The 22,833-nt window shown below is 54.4% G+C and overlaps 2 protein-coding genes across 4 annotated transcripts in view; one reads left to right on the top strand and one right to left on the bottom strand.

Annotated features, from left to right (window-relative positions):
* Nucleotides 1–690: 690 nt before the first annotated feature.
* Nucleotides 691–15,261, top strand: Flii (FLII actin remodeling protein). The gene is made up of 30 exons (XM_070027570.1): nucleotides 691–979; nucleotides 2,343–2,453; nucleotides 2,736–2,807; nucleotides 4,992–5,072; nucleotides 5,344–5,429; nucleotides 5,518–5,679; nucleotides 5,895–5,998; nucleotides 6,310–6,485; nucleotides 6,569–6,726; nucleotides 7,762–7,846; nucleotides 8,124–8,271; nucleotides 8,420–8,553; nucleotides 8,753–8,965; nucleotides 9,151–9,330; nucleotides 10,214–10,296; nucleotides 10,412–10,486; nucleotides 10,740–10,823; nucleotides 10,913–11,084; nucleotides 12,202–12,306; nucleotides 12,390–12,581; nucleotides 12,788–12,976; nucleotides 13,073–13,212; nucleotides 13,290–13,533; nucleotides 13,671–13,825; nucleotides 13,913–13,973; nucleotides 14,051–14,179; nucleotides 14,257–14,363; nucleotides 14,443–14,548; nucleotides 14,678–14,743; nucleotides 14,829–15,261. The coding sequence occupies exons 1-30, from the start codon at nucleotides 917–919 to the stop codon at nucleotides 14,961–14,963; spliced, it is 3,816 nt and encodes a 1,271-aa protein (XP_069883671.1). The 5' UTR covers nucleotides 691–916; the 3' UTR covers nucleotides 14,964–15,261.
* Nucleotides 15,226–22,833, bottom strand: part of Llgl1 (LLGL scribble cell polarity complex component 1) — a 20,038-nt gene continuing 12,430 nt past the window's right edge. For 2 of the 3 annotated variants that reach the window (XM_070027571.1, XM_070027573.1), the window contains exons 14-22: nucleotides 21,539–21,831; nucleotides 21,085–21,232; nucleotides 20,312–20,465; nucleotides 17,974–18,269; nucleotides 17,241–17,505; nucleotides 17,017–17,131; nucleotides 16,788–16,894; nucleotides 16,433–16,553; nucleotides 15,226–16,345 (exon numbers count right to left, since the gene is read on the bottom strand). In XM_070027571.1, the coding sequence (XP_069883672.1) occupies nucleotides 16,267–16,345; nucleotides 16,433–16,553; nucleotides 16,788–16,894; nucleotides 17,017–17,131; nucleotides 17,241–17,505; nucleotides 17,974–18,269; nucleotides 20,312–20,465; nucleotides 21,085–21,232; nucleotides 21,539–21,831 (1,578 nt within the window). In that variant the 3' untranslated portion in view covers nucleotides 15,226–16,266. The remainder of the gene's footprint in view (nucleotides 16,346–16,432; nucleotides 16,554–16,787; nucleotides 16,895–17,016; nucleotides 17,132–17,240; nucleotides 17,506–17,973; nucleotides 18,270–20,311; nucleotides 20,466–21,084; nucleotides 21,233–21,538; nucleotides 21,832–22,833) is intronic. The other variant, XM_070027572.1, reaches the window with a different exon arrangement.

The raw sequence follows: 22,833 nt of genomic DNA, 5'->3' as shown, positions 1-22,833 counted from the left end.
AAGCCAGGCTGCTAGCACCTGTCCTGAAGACCCACATTGTCTCCTTATTGCCTGGTTATCACCTTTGGCCCGCTGGCTAGAGCCAGCCTTTGTCACCTTGTGCGAGCCATTCTTCACCAGGCCTCAGTTTTCTCTCCTGTGACACAATATTCTACGCCCTCTTTGTCTCTGTGAAGAATAGTTGTGATTTATTGAGGATCTGGTTAATATGTTCACGGGGGTGGGGGTGGGCGAGATCGCAACCACACCCGGGAAGAGCTTGGCCCCAGAGGGATGTTGCTCGTTTGGAGCACAAAGCCAGGCAATAAATGAACAGCTGAACAGAGGAGGGAGCGTTATAATAAGCCACCTCGCACTGCTAGGCCTCACGTATGCTAAGTAAGCACTCTGCCTCCGGGGGCAATATCCCCAGTCCTGAACTGACGTTTATTGAGCGCCTGCTGTACGCCGTAAGCTAAGGCACTCGCGCTTTGGCTCCTGGGCTTCTGGCAACTACCTTATCAAGCATTTTACATATGAGGAAACTGAGGCCAATAGCTGGAGCGCTCGGCTGGGCGGACCCCGAGGTGTCACAACCGCTGGCCTATCAGGTACCGAGCCTGCCAGGCCCCAGCACCGCCCCCCTGGGGCTCCCCAGGGTCCAGAATCTCTCCCGGGCCGTGGGCCAACTTGAAGCGTCCGTCTCCTCCGGGGCTCTGCGACTGAAGCTAGAGGGGCTGTGGCCGCCGACCAGGCCTCTCCGGCTCGCCCCGAGAGGGGGGCACGGACCCCCCGGGCGGCCGGCGGAGGCGGGGCGGCGCGGCGCGCGGCGCGCACGGGTTAAAGGGGCGGGGCCGGCGCTGGCCCAGCCCGCGGCTCCCGGGCCGCCCCCGCCCTTGCCGGCCGCTGCGAGAGACGGAGCCGCCGCGACGCCGCCATGGAGGCCACCGGGGTGCTGCCGTTCGTGCGCGGCGTGGACCTCAGCGGCAACGACTTCAAGGTGAGCCGGGAGGACGGCGGCGGAGCCCCGCGAGCCTTTTGTGGGGCGCCCGGCCGCGGGGCGCCGCGCTTCCGGCCCCGCGGGCTCGGAGACCTCGGGCGGGGTGGGGCGGGGTGCGGCTCGCCGCGGTCTGCCCAGCCCGGAACCGGCGGCCCGGCCTCCGATCCCCGACCGGAACTGTGGGTGAAGTTGGAGCCAGGCTGGACGTCACGCCTCTGGAGGCGGCCGCGGGAGCCGGGTTTTTGCTCCCGGGCAGGAAGTGGGCCCGGGGACGTGAAGCCGGAGCTCCAGGCCCCTGAGGTCACACGCCCGAGCCGGGCCCTGACTCAGGCCGGCCGCGCCGCGGGCTGCCCCGGGCGGGGCCCCGCCCCGGCTGTGCGGTCCCGGGCTGGTCACTTCCCCTCTCCGAGCCCGGCTTTTCTCAGCCGGCGTAGGACCTTGAGGATTGCTTTGGCGGGCGTGGTGGAAAGTAGCGAGATCTGTTAGTGGGGAGCGAGTCCTCCGGTGTGCCCGGGCCGCGGTGGCCGTGTCTGAGCAGCTGCTGGACGGATAGAACCCGAGCCTGGTCCCCGCCCAAGCCAGTGGGTGGATCAGGGAGGGCGGCCGGGAGTGAGGCGGCGGCAGGGCCAGGACCCGAGAGGCCAGGGGAGAGCTGGCCGGGAGGTTAGTTAGGACTAGTGGGCAGGACACTGGCTGGTGTCATTTTAGGAGGCAGCCTGGAGCCAGGCTCTTAGCTCTTCTTGTGTTCACCTGTGGGAGGAAACACATTTGACCCCAGCACGCACAGGGGGTCACAGGTGCCCCCTTCCCCTTTCTGGATCCTCATCCACCGTACTCAGTGCCTTTTCTGGACCGGGAGAGCCTGGAGTCATGCCTGGAATGTGGCTGTAGGGGGAGGGGACAGCTGCCAAAGGCCCTCGAGGCATCACTTCCGGGGAGAAGTCTTATGGACCGGGGATGCAGAGAGGCATTGGAACATGAGGGATGAGTGAATGCATGAGTGAGGTGCTGCTCTGGTGGGGTGGGGAGACGGCACCCTGACAAGTTGGCATGCTGATGGCAGGGGGACTTGGTAAAGGCTCTCAGGGACCCCAGTCTCTGGCAATCCAACTGGACACAGACAGCAAACAAACACTACAGGTTGGGTACAGGATATCACCTGAACCAGCCAGTTCTGCCCGGGCTTCTCTCCAGCGGGAGAAAGACACATCTTAAGCCAACACCTTCTTCGCATAAGGGCTTTTATTAGTTCCATATTGTGGATGACAGAATTTGAGGTACAGAGTGATGAAGTGCCTCACAAATAATGAGTGGCTCTGCTGCTCCCCAAAGACTCCACCTTACTGTGCCATTCCCTGCCCAGGGTGGCTACTTCCCTGAGAATGTCAAGGCCATGACCAGTCTGCGATGGCTGAAGCTGAACCACACAGGCCTCTGCTACCTGCCCGAAGAGCTAGCTGCCCTGCAGAAGCTGGTAAGGGGTGCGGGGCTGGCAGGGAGGTTCTTGTAGTCATGGCGCTGGGCCGGGTGGACTATGGGGAGGGCAAACAACCAAAGGAGCACTGGGGTGGCTGTGGGTAAAGCTAGCAAAGGGAGCGACCTCCCATTCTGGGAGGTGTTTGAGGAGCCACACGAGGAGGCTGCAGGAGCGGGCAGCGCTGGCAGGCCCTCCTGATGGCACAGTGTTTGGAGGGGGGGGCGGATGGGCTCAACATACCAGCTACCCTGCTGAACCTCTGCTCCCTACCCCTCCCAGGAGCATCTGTCTGTGAGCCACAACAACCTGACGACGCTGCATGGGGAGCTCTCCAGCCTCCCTTCTCTGAGGGTGAGTATGGGCCAGGGCATAGGGTTCAGCTAGGGTTTTGAGGGGTTGGATCTATAGTCCTGTTTCATGTCTCTGCCCACCCCTGTCTTGCTCAAGAGCCAAGGTGTCACAGGAGAGGCCCCCTTGTCATTGCAAGAGAATATGGTTATGGGGGCTGGGAAGGTGGCTCAGTGGTAGAGCACGTGCCTTGCATGCCTGAGGCCCTGGGTTCGATTCCTCAGCACCACATAAGCAAAAAGAGAAAAGCCGGAAGTGGCGCTGTGGCTCAAGTGGTAGAGCGCTAGCCTTGAGCTGAAGAGCTGAGGGACAGCGTCCAGGCCCAGAGTTCAGGCCCCATGACCGGACCCCCAAAAAAAAAAAAAAGAGAGAATATGTTTATGTTCTATGTGAAGGAACCCATGAGGATTAGAAAATTCGTTGGAGGGTGGGGCGTGATGAAGAGTAGAAAAGTCCTAAAGCCAGCCACCCATCTTGGACACCTATATAATAACCAGCGCAGGCTAAGCACCACATGTGGGTTTTCCGTATACCCTTGGCCTCTACCAGCATCACAGGTAAGAATGCCTGCCCACAGAGACAGAAATCCAGATGGAGTAGGCTGTGTTTGAGCCAGAACATCCCAGATGTTAGTCCCTGGCTAACTCTACAGACTTCAGATAGGGTCATCCTGTCCAAACACAGACCCTGAGATTTCAAGGGGCACCCCTCTGGACTCTGGCTCCCTGAATTCTAATCTAGGCTCTGCCACTTCCAGGTTGTGGCCTTGGAGTCCTTCCTGCTTTCTGGGCCACATATGCATTAGGGTGGGCTTGTGAAGCAGCAGCCTGGTGCCCAACATACATCTTCTTGCAGAAATTTAGGGGCTGTCCCTGTGATAACTCAGGGTGTTACCTTCAGTCACACCACCATTCCCTGGCCCTGTTTCTCACCCTTAAACCTTGTTCATGTCCATGTGGTGAGGGCTTCAGCCCCAAGGAAAGCGGGCTTCCTCAGTCCACTCTGATTTCTCTGGTCCAGCTGTCTACTTGGGATTAAATCTTGCCACCCACCCAAGTGGTAGGCAAGTGCTCAGCCACTTGAGCCACACTTTTGTCCTTAGTTTTGGGGATGTGTACATGCACGTGTCTGTACTGGGGCTTGAACCTCAAGGCCTAGGCAACTGTCTCTTAGCTCTTTCCTCAAGTTTGGTGCTCTAGCACTTGAGCCACAGCTCCACTTCGGGCTTTTTGGTGGTTAATTGAAGATAAGAGTCTCACAGGTTTTCCTAATCAGGCTAGCTTTGAACTACTAGGTCTCTGTTTCCTGAGTAGCTAAGATTACAGGCATGAGCCACTGGTGTCCAGCTGTGTTTTGGTTTTTGTTTTGTTTTTGAGATAAAGGTCTTATTAGCTAGCTGGACTTATAACTAGCTGGACTTGAAAATGCTATCCTGCCTCTGCTTCTCAAGTCTGCTACCACTCCCAGTTCCTGTCTTTTTTTTTTTTTTTTTGGCAGTTGTGGGGCCTGACCTCTGGACCTGTGTGCTGTCCTTAAGCTCTTCAGCTCAAGGCTAGCACCCTATCACTTGAGCCATGGCACCACTTCTGGCTTTTTCTGCTATATCATGCTGAGGAATTGAACCCAGGCCTCATGCATGCAAGGCAAGCACTCTACCACAGAGCTACTTCCCAACCCCTCTTTCTATTTTTTTCTTTTGCAGTCTTAGGGCTTGAACTCAGGATTTGGGCACTGCCCCGGCGCTTGTTTTACTCAAGGCTAGCACTCTACCACTTGATGAGCCACAGTTCCACTTCTGGTTTTTCTCTGTTTGTGATACTGAGGAATCAAACCCACGGCTTCATGTATGCTAGGCAAGCACTTTGCCACAAAGCCACATTCCCAGCTCCCTGTCCTGTTTTAAAGACCCTAACCCAGTGCTACTCCCTTCTTGCCTTTCGGAATTAAGGAGAAAGAGTGTATGATCAGAAAGGATAATGCTAGGTTCTGGGGCACATTTGAGTTGCGATTTGAGATTTGAATTGGGAGGATAGGAAAAGTCCACCAGGTGAAAGGTTCACTATGAACAAGGTCCAGGAGTGGGAGAGCACTTAGACTGGCTTCCTGAGCCTCCTGGAAAGATATCCCACCCTGGCCTCTGCTTCTGGGGGTAGAAACTAGGAATCACAGACTCTTTGTTATTCCTAGGCCATTGTAGCTCGAGCCAATAGCCTGAAGAATTCTGGAGTCCCCGATGACATCTTCAAGCTGGATGACCTCTCAGTCCTGGTCAGTGTGTTCACCCACCACCTGGTCCCTGGCCACAGACCTGGGGCCACCACTGTCCTATTTTACAATCAGGGAAACAGACTTTAGAAAGGGCCTCGCTGCGCCCCAGGTTAGTCATTCCAAGATCTCTAATACAAGACCCTTCCTGTAGATGGGCTGTGTCCCTCTGGCCTTGAAGTCTTCACTTCATGCTGTGTATGGCCTAAACTTTAGTTAGACAAAGGCCTGCCAAGGGTGGACACCCTAACCTGGACTTGCCCCTGCTCCCCAGGACTTGAGCCATAACCAGCTGACAGAATGCCCAAGGGAGCTGGAGAACGCCAAGAACATGTTGGTTCTCAACCTCAGCCACAACAGGTAATACCCCTGACTGGACTACCCCGCATCCAGCCCTGGACAGGACCCGGTACTTACCGAGGCCTGCCCTTCTTTGCCTGGTGTATAGCATCGACACCATCCCCAACCAGCTATTCATCAACCTCACGGACCTGCTGTACCTGGACCTCAGTGAGAACCGCCTGGAGAGCCTGCCACCGCAGCTGCGCCGCCTGGTGCATCTGCAGACGCTGGTGCTCAACGGGAATCCGCTGCTGCATGCCCAGCTCCGGTGGGCACCTTTCCTCACCCTGCACCTTCCCAAGAGCCCACTGCCTTTGCCCTGGCAGCTGCACCCTTTGGTGTGAGCTAGTGCTTCCTGAGCAGGAAGTTCTATTCCTCGGTCTTGCTCTGCTGGTGCTTGTGCTCCTGGACTGCCCTTCCAGGTTTCCTAGGATTCCCTGCATGGGTCAGCTCTGCCATTCATGGCTCTTGTCACCCTGGCAGGCAGATCCCGGCCATGACAGCCTTGCAGACCCTGCACCTGCGGAACACACAGCGCACCCAGAGCAATCTCCCTACCAGCCTGGAGGGCCTGAGCAACCTTGCAGGTCAGGACACTGGAGATCCCTCCTAAGTTCCCACCCCTCTGGCCCCTGTACTTCCTGGTGAGTGAAGGGGCCTAAATTCTGCCTCTCCAGTCACATTCCAGGCATGTTAGGATTAGTGACCATAACACCACCTTATGAGTGCTTTTATGTTACACCCACATAGGCTGAGGGTGTTTCTTCACATGGAGAAACTGAGGCTCAAAGAGGTGGTCAATTGCCTAAGGCCACACAGTCTGGGGATGGAGAACTGGGGTTCACACTGGGTCTGGCTGCCAGTGGCACCCACCATTTGGCTCTACTTCACATTCCAGATGTGGACCTGTCGTGCAACGACCTGACGCGGGTGCCTGAGTGTCTGTATACACTCCCTAGCCTGCGCCGCCTCAACCTCAGTAGCAACCAGATCTCCGAGCTTTCCCTGTGCATCGACCAGTGGGTGCATGTGGAAACCTTGAACCTGTCCCGCAACCAGCTCACCTCACTGCCTGTGCGTCCCGGCCTTGGGGAGGGTGAGGGGAGGCCATGCTCCTGGGCTGGATCTTCACTGCTGCCCCTGCCTGGCTCTTGCAGTCAGCCATCTGCAAGCTGACCAAGCTGAAGAAGCTGTACTTGAATTCCAACAAGCTGGACTTTGATGGGCTGCCCTCCGGCATCGGCAAGCTGGCCAGCCTGGAGGAGTTCATGGCTGCCAATAACAACTTGGAGCTGATTCCCGAAAGTCTATGCAGGTGCCTAGGTACTCTGGGCGGGCCTAGGGATTCTCCCAGCCCAGACAATCCCAAAACTAGAACCAGCTGTAGTGGAGCTGTCAAATGGAGAGTTTATTCACCTTCATAGATGAATATCCTGCAGCCCTGAACCACAGGTTCTCCATCTGGGTTTCCCAGAGCACCCTTAGGAATGCCTTTTTTTTTCCCTTTGTGCCAGTCCCAGAGCTTGAACTCTGACCTTAGGTGCTGCTCCTTAGTTTGTTTTTTCTCGAGGCTAGTGCTCTACTGCTTGTCACAGCTCTTATTTCAGGCTTTTTGATGGTTAATTGGGGATAAGCATCTCACAGACTTTCCTGCCTGGGCTGGCTTTGAACTGTGACTCTCAGATCTTAGCCTCCTGAGTAGCTAGGATTACAGACTTGAGCCACAGCTCTACTTTCAGCTTTTTTTTTGGTGGCGGGGGGGTGGTGGTGGTGGTGGTGGTGGTGGTGGTGGTGGTATTAAACTGGAGATGAGGGTCTCATGGACTTTCCCACATGGACTGGCTTTGAACCATGATGCTCAGATCTTTACCTCCTGAGTAGCTAGGATTATAGGTGTAAACCATCAGCAATTGGCCAGAGATGCTGCACATGCATCTGTGTGATGGGGCTTGAACTCTGGGCCTGGGTGCTGTCCCTGAGCTCTTCAGCTCAAGGAAAATACTATCACATGAGCCACAGCACCACTTCATGTTTTCTGGTGGTTAATTAGAGATAAGAGTTTCAGGGACTTTCCTGCCTGGGCTGGCTTTGAACTGTGATCCTCAGATCTCAGCCTCCTGAGTAGCTAGGCCACAGGTGCCTGGCCATTTTTAATGCAATGTTCCTAACTGGATTCTTCTGGTCTAGGCCAGAAGGGCTATAGAAGGACTATGTGAACGTGGGTTTACATGGTCAGGCAGAGAACAAAGGACACCCCTGCCCCATCTTTGGCCCCTTCAGGACTGAACGTCTCTCCACTCCTTCCCCCTTGTCACCTCCCTGAGATCTCAGCTAGCCTCACCTCACGCAGGTGCCCAAAGCTGAGGAAACTCGTCCTGAACAAGAATCGCCTTGTGACACTCCCAGAGGCCATCCACTTCCTGACAGAGATTGAGGTGAGCACCAAGGGTGGGGGAAGGGCTGTGTCCTTGAGTGAGGAGAACCTAGCAGAGCCCTCTTGGAGGAGGAAAGTCCCAGTGGGGAGGGAACCTGCATCTTTGTATTCCTAGCCAACGGTATCACTTGAACTCCCTCCGACAGCCACCTATGGGGATGGCCAATGTGAAAGCCCAGGTCCCTGGCTCCTGGGGTAGACTAGACTAAGAAACCTTTAGGTAGAGGGTAGCTGAGAGGTGGGAACCAGGCTCAGCTGTAGCCCTGTGCCCCTGGCAGGTCCTGGATGTGCGGGAGAACCCCAGTCTGGTCATGCCACCCAAACCTGCTGACCGCACTGCCGAGTGGTACAACATCGACTTCTCACTGCAGAACCAGCTGCGGCTGGCCGGTGCCTCCCCTGCCACTGTGGCTGCCGCAGCAGCTGGTGAGTAGGGGTGGCGCTATCCTTGGGCCTCAACCTACCTATCTGAATATTGGGTGGGTTGCTGTTTTCGGGACATGGCTCCCACAGTTGGCTGGATGCTGAGTAGCACAACTTCATGGAGTTCAGCCGCTTGTTCCTCCCTTTCCAGGGAGTGGGCCCAAGGACCCTCTGGCTCGGAAGATGAGGCTGCGTAGACGCAAGGACTCTGCTCAGGATGACCAGGCCAAGCAAGTGCTGAAGGGCATGTCAGATGTGGCCCAGGAGAAAAACAAGAAGCAGGAGGTAAGCCAAGCCAGGGCTGCAGGGAGGCAGGCGGCAGTCTGGGCCTTGCTTAAAGTACACTGTGTGACCTAGGCTAAGAGGGAGAGGAGGCCCTTGCCAAAAAAAAAGAATGGCTGGTGCAAAGGTCCTATGGTGGGCAGCAAGCAGAAGCCAACCTGAATGGGTTGACAGAGTCAAATTACGCGTTGCATTTCCCCAGGAGAGTCTAGACACTCGTGCCCCAGGGGGGAAGGTGCGGCGCTGGGATCAGGGCCTGGAGAAGCCTCGCCTTGACTACTCAGAGTTCTTCACGGAGGACGTGGGCCAGCTACCTGGCTTGGTCATCTGGCAGATCGAGAACTTCGTGCCTGTGCTAGTAGAGGAAGCCTTCCACGGCAAGTTCTACGAGGCTGATTGCTACATTGTGCTTAAGGTAAGTGCTGGCCCCACAGCCCACAGGTGGCTCAGCCCCCACCTCAGAGTGGTTCAGAGAGGCCTAGTTGGAGATGGACAGGCCAGGTAAGGGTGGTTCAGCAGTGTCAGTGACGTACCTGTCCTGGGGCTGGAAAGCCAGGACAGACCTAGAAAGACTCTCATGGCCAGTGCTTTGGTCCTCAGACCTTTCTGGATGACAGTGGCTCCCTAAACTGGGAAATCTACTACTGGATCGGCGGGGAGGCCACTCTGGACAAGAAAGCCTGCTCTGCCATCCACGCCGTCAACCTCCGCAACTACCTGGGAGCCGAATGCCGCACTGTCCGGGAGGAGATGGGTGATGAGAGCGAGGAGTTCCTGCAGGTGCAGTCCTGGGAAGGGAGTAACGGGCTCAGATGTGTGGGGATAGGGCAGTAGGTGGGCTGTTTAGGCAGGACTAGGAGCTGAGGCCAAAGGTCAGGCTTAGGGATGACTCAAGACATCTAAAGCAGGTGGCCAAGCAAGGTCTGGGAAGACCTGAGGCCAAAAATAGCCCAAGTCTAGACAGTGAAACATGGAGCTGGGGTTGTTAGTTAGGGAGTAGAGCCCAGGCTTGGATGGAAGCTAACAACTGACACACACAGCTAGGAAACCAAGCCACACAGGTATGGCCAGGGGTGAGATGGGGGTGGAGCCACAGGCTGGGGCCTGGAGGCCAGCCAAGTACAGTCTACAAAGCTGGTTCCCAAGCCACCCTGCCTTCTCCAGCGGTTACATACACACAGGCTACGAGCCGTGAATGCTTCCACAAACCTGCTGGCTCCTGTGCCCCAGTACACTCACTCCCTACTATCCATCTTCCTTCTGTACAGTCCTGTGTCCCAGTGGCTTTGTTTATAGGCACAGAACGTTATCATTTTTTCAAAAGCATCAATACGATTTTTTTTTTTTTTTTTTTTTGCCCAGTCCTGGGACTTAAACTCAGGGCCTGGGCACTGACCCTGAACTTCTTTTGCTCAAGGCTAGCACTCTACCACTTGAGCCACAGCACCACTTCTGGCTTTTTCTGTTTATGTGGTATTGAGGAATTGAACCCAGGGCTTCATGCATGCTAGGCAAGCACTCTACCACTAAGCCACATTCCTAGCCCACCAGTATGCATTTGTAGTGTCCAATTCACTTCGTCTCCAGTTCTGTACCCAGTCTGATAGGACAGGGGTACTTGGTGGGGCAGGGAAGCTGAGTGAAGAACCATATTCTCACACAGGTGTTTGACCACGACATCTCCTACATTGAGGGTGGGACCGCCAGTGGCTTCTACACTGTGGAGGACACCCACTATGTCACCAGGTAAGGGTGTGGGGGTGATACTCACCTGACTCTTCGGAGATGGGTTTGGAGGAGATGATATTTGGGGTAAGTTGGCCCCTTGGTGCCCATACTTAGCCATTGTTTTGATCCTCAGGATGTACCGAGTGTATGGGAAAAAGAATATCAAATTGGAGCCTGTGCCTCTTAAGGGAGCCTCCTTGGACCCAAGGTGAGCCCTGTGATGGGAGGGTGGGGGACATGGGAGATGTTGACTCTCAGCCTCCTCCTTACCAGCCAGTTTGGGACAGGCTTGGGTCTCCTCAAAGAGGCCTAGAAATCCTTGTTTAGCCCCTATCCCAGAACTTATCAGGAGTGTTTCTGAGGACAATCCAGAAAGTGGCTGAAACCCCATCACGGTTTGTTGTTGGGGTCACTGGCATAGGAAACTTGTGCTTGCTATAACTTCCACTCTTCTGGGGCAGGTTTGTGTTCTTGCTGGACCAAGGCCTGGATATCTATGTATGGCGGGGGGGCCAGGCCACCTTGAGCTGCACCACCAAGGCCAGGTAAGTGTGCACTGCGGGGTGATTTTTATGAAGGAATATGTTCTCTAAGAAGGTGCCAGCCTCACTGAAGGCTTTGTGTCGGTCCTCAGACTCTTTGCAGAAAAAATTAACAAGAATGAGCGGAAAGGGAAGGCGGAGATCACCCTGCTGGTGCAGGGCCAGGAACCTCCTGAGTTCTGGGAGGTGCTGGGTGGGGAGCCCTCTGAGATCAAGAAGCATGTACCTGATGACTTCTGGCCACCCCAGCCCAAGCTGTACAAGGTGAGCCATAGTGTTGGGGAACCAGGTTGGTCTGACTTCACCAGCTTGAAGGAGACAAGCCAAGGGACGGGCCAGGCATTGCAGTGGTACTGTACTGTGGATGGCAGGGAGAGGGTCTCTGCCTGGTCAAGGAGTTGCCTGAGGCTTGGCCCTTGAGAGTAGCTGAACTTTGGCCTGGAGGGGAGACAGAAATGCCTGTGTATTAAGGCCAGCAGTCTTGGCTTTCTTTCTTTCTTTCTTTCTTTCTTTTTTTCTTTTTTTTTTTTTTTTTACTGGAGCTTGAATACAGCCTGGGTGCTATCCATTGGCTTTTTTGCTCAAAGCTGATTCTCTGCCACTTGAACTATAGCTCCAATTCCAGCATATTTGCTGGTTATATGGAGGTAAATCTCAGGGACTTTCCTGCCTCTTGTGTAGATAGGATTTGCAAGAATGAGCCACTGGTGCCCAACAACTGTGGGGCTCTTATAAGCAGTAAAGGGACAAGTTAGAAAAACAGAAATGATCATAAGGCTCTGGGAGGACAGGCAAAGAAAGTAGTTTCAAAAGCCCTTTGAGGGGGCTGGGAATGTGGCTTAGTGGTAGAGTGCTTGCCTAGCATGCATGAAGCTCTGGGTTTGATTCCTCAGTACCACATACACAGCAAAAAGCCGCAAGAGCCAGGTGCCAGTAGCTCACGTCTATAATCCTAGCTACTCAGGAGGCTAAGATCTGAGGATCATGGTTCAAAGCCAGCCTGGGAAACAAAGTCTGTGACTCATCTCTAATTAACCACCAAAAAATCTGAAGTGTTGCTGTGGCTCAAGTGGTAGAGCATTTGCCTTAAGCTGAAGAGCTCAGGTACAGCACTCAGGCCCAGAGTTCAAGCCCCAGGACTGGCAAAAAAAAAAAAAAGAAGCCCTTCCATTGCCTGAGGAGGTAGAGTTACATCCCCAGTATCACATAGGGGGGAAAAAAAGCTAAAAAAGAAACAGCATTCCACTGAGATTATCCTTAAAACAACCTTAGGGAAGCAAGGCCAGGGGACCTAAGCCACATAGCAAGGCAGAGCCAGGGGGCTTTTTGTTGGGGCTCATGTTCCTAGACCAGTTGCTATGCCATCTCTTCCTCTTGCCAGGTGGGCCTGGGCCTGGGCTACCTAGAGCTACCACAGATCAACTACAAGCTCTCCGTGGAACATAAGAAGCGGCCCAAGGTGGAGCTGATGCCCAGGATGCGGCTGGTGAGTCCACAGGAGGGGTGGGGGGAGCAGGGGATCCCTCCCCAGTGATGGCCAGGTGTTAACCTGCAGCCTTCTGCCTGCAGCTGCAGAGCCTGCTAGATACACGGTGTGTGTACATCCTGGATTGTTGGTCTGATGTATTCATTTGGCTTGGCCGCAAATCCCCACGCCTGGTACGCGCTGCAGCACTCAAGCTGGGCCAGGAGCTATGTGGAATGCTACACCGGCCACGCCATGCTGCTGTCAGCCGCAGTCTAGAGGGCACTGAGGCACAGGTATGGCCCTACGTCTGGAGGCTTGTTGCCACTGTCCTTGTCCACTTAGGTACCTACCCTCCAGTCTTTGCCAACCCAACCTGACTTCTCTTTGGTATGCCCCATCTCTCTAGGTCCCATTCCCTTGGGCTAGGATCTCCCTTGACCCTAACCTTAACCATGTTGGTTAAAGGCCAAGAAATCACCTCTCACTGCACCCCCTGTAGGTATTCAAGGCCAAATTCAAGAATTGGGATGATGTATTGACTGTGGACTACACACGCAATGCAGAGGCTGTGCTACAGGGACCAGGGCTCTCTGGGAAGGTTAAACGTGACACAGAGAAAAAAGACCAGATGAAGGCCGACCTCACTGCACTTTTCCTGCCACGGCAGCCGCCGATGCCACTAGCAGAGGTAAGGTGGGTCCTGGGTGAGGGCTGGGTCAGGGTCTCCTCAGAGCCCTGCTCAGATCTTCAGCAGGGGCTCAGACCCGTGGGATGGGGCCTGCAGGCGGAGCAGCTGATGGAAGAATGGAACGAGGATCTGGATGGCATGGAGGGCTTCGTGTTGGAGGGCAAGAAGTTTGCACGGCTGCCTGAGGAGGAATTTGGCCACTTTTACACACAGGACTGCTACGTCTTCCTTTGCAGGTGCCATTACAGTCTGCCTCTGTCCTTTCCCTAAGGTTGGGTGCTCCAGCCCCTGCTCACCACCCTCTAAAACACAGGTACTGGATACCAGCCGAGTGTGAAGAGGATGAGAAGAAGGAACACAAAGATGAGGGGAAGACTGACAAAGAGGGCAAAGAAGGGGAGGAGGCAGCGACTGAAACAGAGGATAAACAGCCAGAGGAGGACTTCCAGTGCATTGTGTACTTCTGGCAGGGCCGGGAAGCCTCCAACATGGGCTGGCTCACCTTCACCTTTAGCCTGCAGAAGAAGTTTGAAAGCCTCTTCCCAGGCAAGCTGGAGGTGCGTCTGCCCCATGAGCTCCAGGCCATGCACCTGATGACCTACAGTAGGGCATGGTGGGGCTCAGACCCCAGGGAGGCTTGGCCCTGATGGAGCAGGTAAGGTCCAAGGAACTACCCAACACTTCCTCATCCCAGGTGGTGCGCATGACACAGCAGCAGGAGAACCCCAAGTTTCTATCTCATTTCAAGAGAAAGTTCATCATCCACCGGGGCAGGAGGAAGATGGCCCATAGTGTCCAACAGCCAAGCCTCTACCAGATCCGTACCAACGGCAGTGCCCTCTGCACCCGGTGCCTGGCTAGGGGTGTGGGTCGGGTTTGGTGAGCCCCACGGGCTGGCAACCTGACTTACTCCTTGCTTGGCTCCCTACCCTCAAGGTGCATCCAGATCAACACGGACTCCAGCCTCCTCAACTCTGAGTTCTGCTTTATCCTCAAGGTAGGCTGCAGGTGTGAGCAGGGCAGCTGGGAAAGGATGGTGGGAGGCCTGACCTGAACCCCCTGCATATTGCACAGGTCCCCTTTGAGAGTGAGGACAACCAAGGCATCGTGTATGCCTGGGTGGGCCGGGCATCAGACCCTGATGAAGCTAAGCTGGCAGAAGATATCCTGAACACCATGTTTGACGCCTCCTACAGCAAACAGGTGCCTGAGGTTGAAGGTGGGCAGGCAGGTGAGCCAAAGCAGAGCGCCTGAGGCTGGGCTAAACTCTCTTCCCACAGGTCATCAATGAGGGTGAGGAACCGGAGAACTTCTTCTGGGTAGGCATTGGGGTACAGAAGCCCTATGATGATGACGCGGAGTACATGAAGCACACACGGCTCTTCAGGTGAGAGCCAAGACTGTCCCCTCCCCTGCTTCCCTCAGTCCTGGCACTGAGTGATTCCTGGTCTCACCTTGACCTTCAGGTGCTCCAATGAGAAGGGTTATTTCGCAGTGACTGAGAAATGCTCTGACTTTTGCCAGGATGACCTGGCAGATGATGACATCATGTTGCTAGATAATGGTCAAGAGGTAAGGAACCAGCCTCCCCCTAATCCTCCCCAACGAGGGCCCTGCCTCTTACAGGAGGAGCTTACCCATTTGGGAATTGTGGGGCCCCTTCTACATCATCCCTGTGACTCTTTCCTGCTGTCTCCTCAGGTCTACATGTGGGTAGGGACCCAAACCAGCCAGGTGGAGATCAAACTGAGTCTCAAGGCCTGCCAGGTGAGTGGGGGAAGGGCACTGGTGGCCGGCTGCCCTCCAGGTCTGGGGGGGACCACCTGGGGCCCACTGTGTTTTTCTTTGCCAGGTATACATCCAGCACATGCGTTCCAAAGAGCATGAGCAGCCCCGCCGCCTGCGCCTGGTCCGAAAGGGCAATGAGCAGCATGCCTTCACCCGCTGCTTCCATGCCTGGAGCGCCTTCCGACAGGCCCTGGCTTAGGTGGTCCTGAGAGCTTCCTCACCTCCAGTGAGGAAGGAGCTTTCTGTCCACTGCCACTAGCCAAGAATCTGCACAGGCGACAGTGCCCCCATCCCCCACAGCACCGTCCCAAGCAGCACCAATGCAGGCAACTCAGCTGCATTTGTGGGGGGAGGGGGAGGGGTGTAATCTGGAAATCAGACCCCCCCACACACACACACAGTGCGCACACCTGTGAGTCCCCCCATTTCTTGCTAGGGATAAATCAGATGTAGTTGTGCTCTAAGATATTAAAGGCTTTTATTTTCAATATTAAAAATCAGTTATTTTTAATATTAAAATGCTAATTTAAAAAAAAGACAAAGCCCCCAAGGTACAATCTACAGGGAAGTCCATCCTGACACACACACCCAGACACACAGTGACTGGCTCCAGCAGTGGTGCCCAGCAGAGCTTCCAGTCACTCTCACACACACACACATACGCACACTGGACTGGACTGGCCCAGGAATAAGTACCAAAAATAGTTTTAGAAATGACGGCCAATCCAGCCCAACTGAGACACTAGAAAAATACTCTTTGCAAATAAATGGAGGAGAGGGCCTGACTGTCCAGCCCCACCTGTCCTCTCCACAGGGCAGCCACCTGCCTGTAGGATTCAGACAGCCTCAGCCAACCCCATGCCCTCATCCTGAGCTGGGGTGGCTCTAGGACCCAGCATTGGCAGGAACAGGACAGCAGGTCCCACTGGATCCTACAGGTTAGCAGGTAAGGGCTATGTTAAAAGGCCAGGCAGGGGAGACTGGTCTTCCTGATGGGGGAGAGAAGAGTGAGTTAGCAGAGGGTGAGAGGCTCAGGAGCAGACACTCCTGCCCCGACAGGTGTCTCAAGTGCTGGCTACACACAGACCTGCAAGGCCAGAGAAGGGCAGTGGTGGCCCAGTACAGGGGAACTAGGAAGCAACTGGGTCAGTCATTTCTATAGGCTCAAGATGTTAGACTAGGTCCATGCAAGGACTTGGGTAGGGCCAGATGAGCCTGGGGCCAAACTATACTGGGCTTAATTGGGTGCCTCAGACCCTCTCCTGTGAAATGGAATAGCAGACAGGCCAAGTCCCTGCACCTCTACGCATTCAGAACTGGTCCTATTCCACGCCCAGGACCTGCAAGCATGGGCCACCCCTAGCAAGCAACACCACTGCAGGGCCTACCAGGAATGGGCAAGCCCAGGAGTGGTGGAGGTCCTGGGGCCCCACATGGGAGTGTGACGGGTAGCGCCAGCTGAGTGGTAGGAAAGGGAGCCAGGGTCTCACCCCTGCTGCACCTCATTTGATCAGGATGGTGCAGGCCCGGGCCTCATCTTCTGCTAGATTCCTCAGGTTCTTCTCCGATTCCTCAGAAGAGCTGAGTGAGTAATCAGAAGGATCAGGCTAGGGAAGCCTCTGGCAGCTCCAAGAAGGGAATCTGGAGCAAGAGGACAGGTAGTCTCACCCCAAGAAATCCTTCACGTCCTCCACTGTGACGTCCCCTGTCGTGTCCAGTGTGGTGTCACCGCTAGTGGCCGAGTCAATGGACATGGGTGACAGTGTGGCTTCTGGCAGCTCAGGGGTGTCTGCAGAGAGGAAGTGCTCAGACCCTGCTAGGTCCCCTTAATACCCCTTTGGACCTGAGGACACATACCAGGTGAGATATAGTACTGACAAGGGGCCCTGAACTTACTCCTCCCCTGCAAGCTTCCAGTCCTGGCTCAATGGTGCCTCCAAGGGGCCTGCCTTGCACCTGAGCTGTGAAACCTCACCCGCCCAGGACATTCTTGCCCGTCTGCCCCAACCCTGTTATTTCCTACCAGCTCCCTTGCTGTAAGCTGGATCAGGGCTTCCATCGCGGCTCTGTGGGGCTAGGATGATGCTCGGGGTCCCATTAGCCTGGCTGAGCTTGGGCGACTCTTGGAGCCTGTGATTGCAGAGATGGGGCTACAGTGGAGACCACAGCAGGTACTACACACCCATCCTCACTTCCCCCAAACCAAGGGCTAGGGTGACACCTAACCCTGATGACAGACCCCTCCCACACACCTAGTTTGCCTTGCGTAATGGGACCAGCTGATGTTCAAGTCGCAGAGTGGCTCTGTGATGTTCCGGGCACTTAGGGAGAAGCGCTCGAATTCTGATGGGGAAATCAAGTAAAAGCCTGTGGGTGAGAGAGGAGGATCAAAGAGTGCAGGGACACCTGACTAGCCCTATTCCTCACTGGCTCCTCTCCAGTGCTCCTGCTCCACCTTACCACATGCCCCACTTACCCTGTCCATGGCGTGTGAAGACACAGGACGCGATGCCACTGATGTCTTCCTTCCGGATGCAGGAGTAGTGCACCTGAGGCCGCAAGCCCGGCACTGAGAACACGTGAACATCACCCAGATTGGTGAGACAAGCCAGACAGGTCTCAGCATAGTCCTCACATGCAACACTGGTAAAGGTGGCCAGGGCAACCTTCCGCACACGACAACCTTCATGAGCAGTCAGCTTGAACTTGGTCTTCGCGCTCACCTTGGGCAATGTGAACACCTGGTGGTAGATGAACAATGGTCAAGAACCCTTGCTGTCACAGCTGCATATACCCAGTTTGCCCCTCAGGCCAAATGTACCCTGGACCACACCGCCACCTGCTTTAGCCTGCCATCCCCTCCTGCAAACTCAGCCCAGGCTTAACCACACCCAGAAACCCCCCTGATCTCCACCAGTGGCCAGATCAACAATAGGGTCCTAAAGCTCCTCTGTGCAGGAGACTAATCTCTGCAGGGCCCTGTGGGGAACGGTGAAGTTGGAGGGTCTTGGGGAACTTGGTAGACTCAGGAGCATTAGGGTTCTTCAAGGTCTGCTAGCTAGGGACAAGCTGATGAGGTAGGAGGAAGACGGAAGGTCTCAGCAGGTGGGGAGTTCAGAGGTCCAAGTCTGGAGGGGGGGGTCTCCTCAGCAGGTGGGGAGTTCAGAGGTCCAAGTCTGGAGGGGGGGGGTCTCCTCAGCCCACCACACCTTGAACTGCTCCTCAGACGCGATGAGTACAGCATGTCCACCTTGCATGTCAGGAGCCTGTGCCAGGTCCCTTGAGGCTTCGTAGGGTTCAGGCAGTGGGCGGCCACGCCCATCCAATACAGCAATGGCCACCACAGGAGCCCGGTGCATCAGCTGCACCTCCTTGCCTAGCACAGCCTCCACTTCCTGCTCAGGCCTCTTTTCACCTCCCGCTGTGACTGCTGGCACCTCCAGCGCGTAGGCAAACACAGAGCCCGAGTTGGTGCCGGCCCACATGGTAGGCCCATGGTGGGTCGCTGTGGAGGACATGAGCAGTGAGATCATGGAGATCGTTTCCCACACCTCAACTTCCTAACTCTGGTATCCAAAACTCAAGCAGGTTCCCTCCTGTCCCACACCTAGTGACCTTGCCACACTGGCAAGAAACCCCAGCTCTATGCTGCTGACTCAGTCAGTCCTAGATGCAAACCTGCAGAGGCACAAAAGCCATTCCAAGGTCATCTACACAGGGATGCCAGGCTAAAAAGACTCCGATCTCACCAACCTACCCTGCTACACCTTGATCCCTATCTCAGCAAAAGCAGCTCCCTCCTTCCTCTCATTAAAACCAAACCCCACATGCAGACTCATCTCCTGACATCCTATCTCTAGTCCTGGGACACATCAGGAATCATCTCTCACCCTTGGGTGTCCCCCTCCGTGCAGCGTGTCCCCAGTGCTACAACACAGAAGACCTCAGCCCTGGGCAGGATGAACCTATCTACCCTGCTGTGGTGTGAGCCAAGCCTCTGGGGCACAATCTTTACTGGAGAATAAGAGCTGAGCAAAGTGGGAGGGTGGGTGACATTCACCACTCCACATGCTTGGTAGCTTAGGCCCCGGAGCAAAGCCACTGAGAGCCCAGCCCCAGATGAAAAGCTACAAAGTGATTTAAACATAACATTGCTGAGGTAGCCCATCACAATCAGACAGTGGGGAAATAACACTTGACTAAAACCCTTAGTAACAAAACGACATCAGAAAGAAGGGCTGTAGACTGAGTGTGAGCTTAGCCTCTGCTCTTGGGAACTGATGCTGACATCATGGCTGCTGAGACATGTGTCAGACACTTGCCAAGATACTTGTGCCTGAATTTTTTTGCTTAAAATGTTCCATCAAAGTGTGAGGTGGGCCAGGCGCTGGTGGCTCACACCTGTAATCCTAGCTACTCAAGAGGCTGAGATCTGAGGATTGTGGTTCAAAGCCAGCCTGGGCAGGAAAGTCTGTGAAACTCTTATCTCCAATAAACCACCAAAAAACCGGAATGGCGCTGTAGCTCAAGAGTTAGAGTGCTCGCCTTGAACTGAAGAGCTGAGGGACAGCGCTCAGGCCCAGAGTTCAAGCTCCACGACCACAAAAAAAAAAACCAAAAAACAAAAAAACAAGTGTGAGGTGGGCGCAAAACAATAGCAGACACTCAGGGTGACCAATATATACCAATATACAACCAACAAGTATACAAGGTAAAAAGCAACTTCTTAGGCTGCTGAGATCTAAAAAATCAGGGTTTGAGGCTAGCCCAAGCAAAAAGTTCACAAGACCCGATCTTAACAAAAAGCTACCTGTGATGGTGCACACCTACCATCCACCTATCATCCTAACTATACAGGAAGCATAAGAAAATCATAGTGCAAGCTGCCCTGGGGAAAAAAATCAAACCACATTTGAAAAATAACAAGAAAAATAGGAGCAAAAACAGCTGAGAATGGGGTCAAATGGACCTGTGTTCTACAGTACTAGGGGAAGAAAAATAAAGACAAAACCCAGGGTTCCCAAGTCACCCAAAGTCAAATCTTGATCCTCAGCATAGCACCTAGCACCAACTTCTTCCTCTGCCTGACTCATTCCTCATCCTGGCCCTGGGTTCATCTTCCTGCTCAAGCCTTCCAGGCCTGTCCCAGCTAGGTCAGCAATCCCTCCCCATCTGTCCTAGTGAGGGGATATATGAGTGGCCAGAACATCCCTGTTGGTGCAGCTCAGCACATAGTGCTTCTAACACTTTCAAACCTCCAAAAGGCACAATCCTGCCACCTCCTCACCAAAGTGGCCATCTCATTTCTCACATGGCCAACCAAGCCCAATCTCCCCCTCCCCTCCCCCAGTACCATTACCGGGCACTGGTGCTCTTACTTGGCCTTTTCCACCCAAAGCCGGCACTCTGCCACTTGAGCCATACCTCCACTTCTTGCTTTTTGGAGGTTAATTGGAAATAAGAGTCTCAATTGGATTGTTCTGCCCAAGCTGGCTATGTATGAGCCTTGATCCTCAGATCTCAGCCCTGCTCCTTCCCTGGCCTCACCATCTCGAAGGAACGTGTCAGCAAAGTAGAGACAGCGCACAACACCAGAGAGGGAGTCGTCAGCAGAGCGAGGCTCGATGCGGCGCTGCACAGGTGTCATCTCCACATCGTGGGGGCATGCCTGCTCTGCCAGCTGTGCATTGGCCTCCTGTAACTGGAGGATTACAACAACTGTAACTGGCTTTGAATGTGCTCTCCTGAGCCAAGTTGTACCCATGATGCCTGACACCCAATACTCACTACTATCCACCCCCTTTACCCCCTAGCTCATCCTGCGCAGACTCATCCTGGTGTTTAAGAGGGAAGCATATCACTCCCCCATGTTCTTTTTTTTTTCCCCAGGGCTGAGGACCGAACCCAGGGCCTTGCGTGCGCACGCCAGGCGGGCGCCCTTCCGCTGGGCTAAACCCCCAGCCCCCGACACCCCCCCCCACATTCTATTAATGGCCCCTACATGTTTGTAGCCTCTGCCCTGCTCAGGGGCTTCCCTGGCACATGCATGTGGGCAGAATCAGGAGCGGGGCTTCATATTCCCACCATCAGCATGTCCAGAGTGGACTGAGCCCACTGTGAGAATGGAGAACTGCATGGGACTATATGGAATATCTGTGCAAATGTAAGCATGCACACACACACACACACACACACACACACACACACACACACACACACGCACGCACGCACGCACGCACGCACGCAAAAAAAAAAAAAAAAAAAAAAAAAAAAAGGAAGCACGGCAGGGCTCAAATGCCAAGGAAGCCCACCCAGCTCACCTTGCTGTTGGCATTAGCAGCCCGTTTCTTCCCTGAGACACGGCTCTTGCGGATGCGACGGAAAGACTGGCGAAGTGACTTCTTGAGGGACTTCACCCGAGACAGAGGCCCCTCCATAGCCAGGGAGTCATTAGGGTGAAGGGTACACCTGAGAGTGGGTAGGAACTAGTTGTGCTTTGAAGCCTAGACCACAGCCTTGCTAGCCCAAAGCTGGCAGTGCAAAGCCCAGGTCAAGGAGCCAGAGCCACTCCCTCCGCACTACCCTATGACCTTAACAACTGGCAATGTTAAGCTCAATCCTTAAGTAGTTGTAAGCTTGTTTTTTACAGAGTACAGAGATTATGGGGCTTTTATAGTCAGTTTGCCTTTGTCACACAAAACTTTAGAATGGGAAACTGAAGCTCAGACCCCTCCTTGCAAAGGCTTCAGCTGCCCATCACCCTGTTCTACGTACCTGGCCAGCACTGGGCTTTTCCGCTGATAGTCGAAGAGGCCAAAGCCATGACTGGTGCCAAAGGCCACAAGGCTCCATTCAGCATGGAGGGTGACAGCAGTGACAGCAGCTGGTGGCAGACACTGTACTAGCACTTGGGGCTGGAAGCCAGCAGGCCAAGGCAGAGGCCCTGTGCGTGGGCTCAGCCGCTCATGGCCCTTCCATGTGAAGCCTTCACGGTCCTGGAGGAGGTCCACATTGGACACACTGACAGCCTGCTCTGCTGGCACATCACTGAGCTCCAGGATCAGCACCTAGGCCACAGTTGGGTAAGAGGTCAACACAGAGAAGGGATGCCACAGGCCCCACCCACCGCCATGCTGGTCCTACACCACCTTCCATTCACCTAGTCATCCACCAATAGGCACTTTTTTTTTTTTTTTTAAAGCTAATGTATTTTATTGTCTGACCTTCAGTGATCCAACACACAGCATTTTCACATAGTGGCCCACAAAGGAGAAGGCAAACTGAATTTTTCTTTGTGAGTAGACTTAGTTGGCCAAAGTCTTTGTAATTTTTCCACATAAAAATAAAAGTCCAGGCTCACGCCTGTAATCCTAGCTACTCAGGAGGCTGAGATCTGAGGATCGCGGTTCAAAGCCAGCCCGGGCAGAAGAGACCGTGAGACTCCTATCTCCAATAAACCACCAGAAAACCGGAAGTGGCGCTGTAGCTCAAGTGGTAGAGCGCTGGCCTTGAGCTGAAGAGCTGAGGGACAGCGCCCAGGCCCAGAGTTCAAGCCCCACGACCGACAAAAATAAATAAATAAATAAAAGTCCAGGGCTGGGAAGGTGGCTCAGTGGTAGACTGCTCACCTAGCATGCATGAAGCCCTGGGTTCCATTCCTCAGTACCACATACACAGAAAAAGCTGGAAGTGGCACTGTGGCTCAAGTGGTAGAGCGCTAACCTTGAGTAGAAGAAGCTTAGAACAGTGCCTGGGTCCTGAGTTCAAGCCCCAGAACTGGCAATAAATAAACAAACAAACCAATAAATAAAGTCCAGGGACTGGGAATGTGACTTAGTGGTAGAGTGCTCGCTTAGCTTGCGTGAAGCCCTGGGTTCAATTCCTCAGTGCCACATAAACACAAAAAGCTCGAAGTGAAGCTGTGGCTCAAGTGGTAGAATGCTAGCCTTGAGCAAAAGCTCAGGGAGAGTGCCCAGGCCCAAAAGCCCCAGGACTGGCAAAAAATAAATAAATAAACAAATAAATGTCCGGATTACTTTTCTTCTAGTCAAGTGCTATTTTTTTTTTTT

This window comes from Dipodomys merriami, unplaced genomic scaffold (assembly GCF_024711535.1).
Source record: "Dipodomys merriami isolate MVZ:Mamm:240054 unplaced genomic scaffold, mDipMer1.0.p SCAF_19, whole genome shotgun sequence".
NCBI lineage: Eukaryota > Metazoa > Chordata > Mammalia > Rodentia > Heteromyidae > Dipodomys > Dipodomys merriami.
The sequence above is the reverse complement of the archived record's forward strand: the minus strand, read 5'-3'. Positions and strand labels throughout refer to the sequence as shown.

What these genes read in the sequence shown, in the direction of transcription:
- Flii (XM_070027570.1), top strand. Translation starts at nt 917, where the DNA reads ATGGAGGCCACCGGGGTGCTGCCGTTCGTGCGCGGCGTGGACCTCAGC. An exon ending in ACCAGCTCACCTCACTGCCT is followed by an intron (nt 6,486 to 6,568) that starts GTGCGTCCCGGC and finishes TGGCTCTTGCAG; the next exon opens with TCAGCCATCTGCAAGCTGAC. An exon ending in TGTGGCTGCCGCAGCAGCTG is followed by an intron (nt 8,272 to 8,419) that starts GTGAGTAGGGGT and finishes CTCCCTTTCCAG; the next exon opens with GGAGTGGGCCCAAGGACCCT.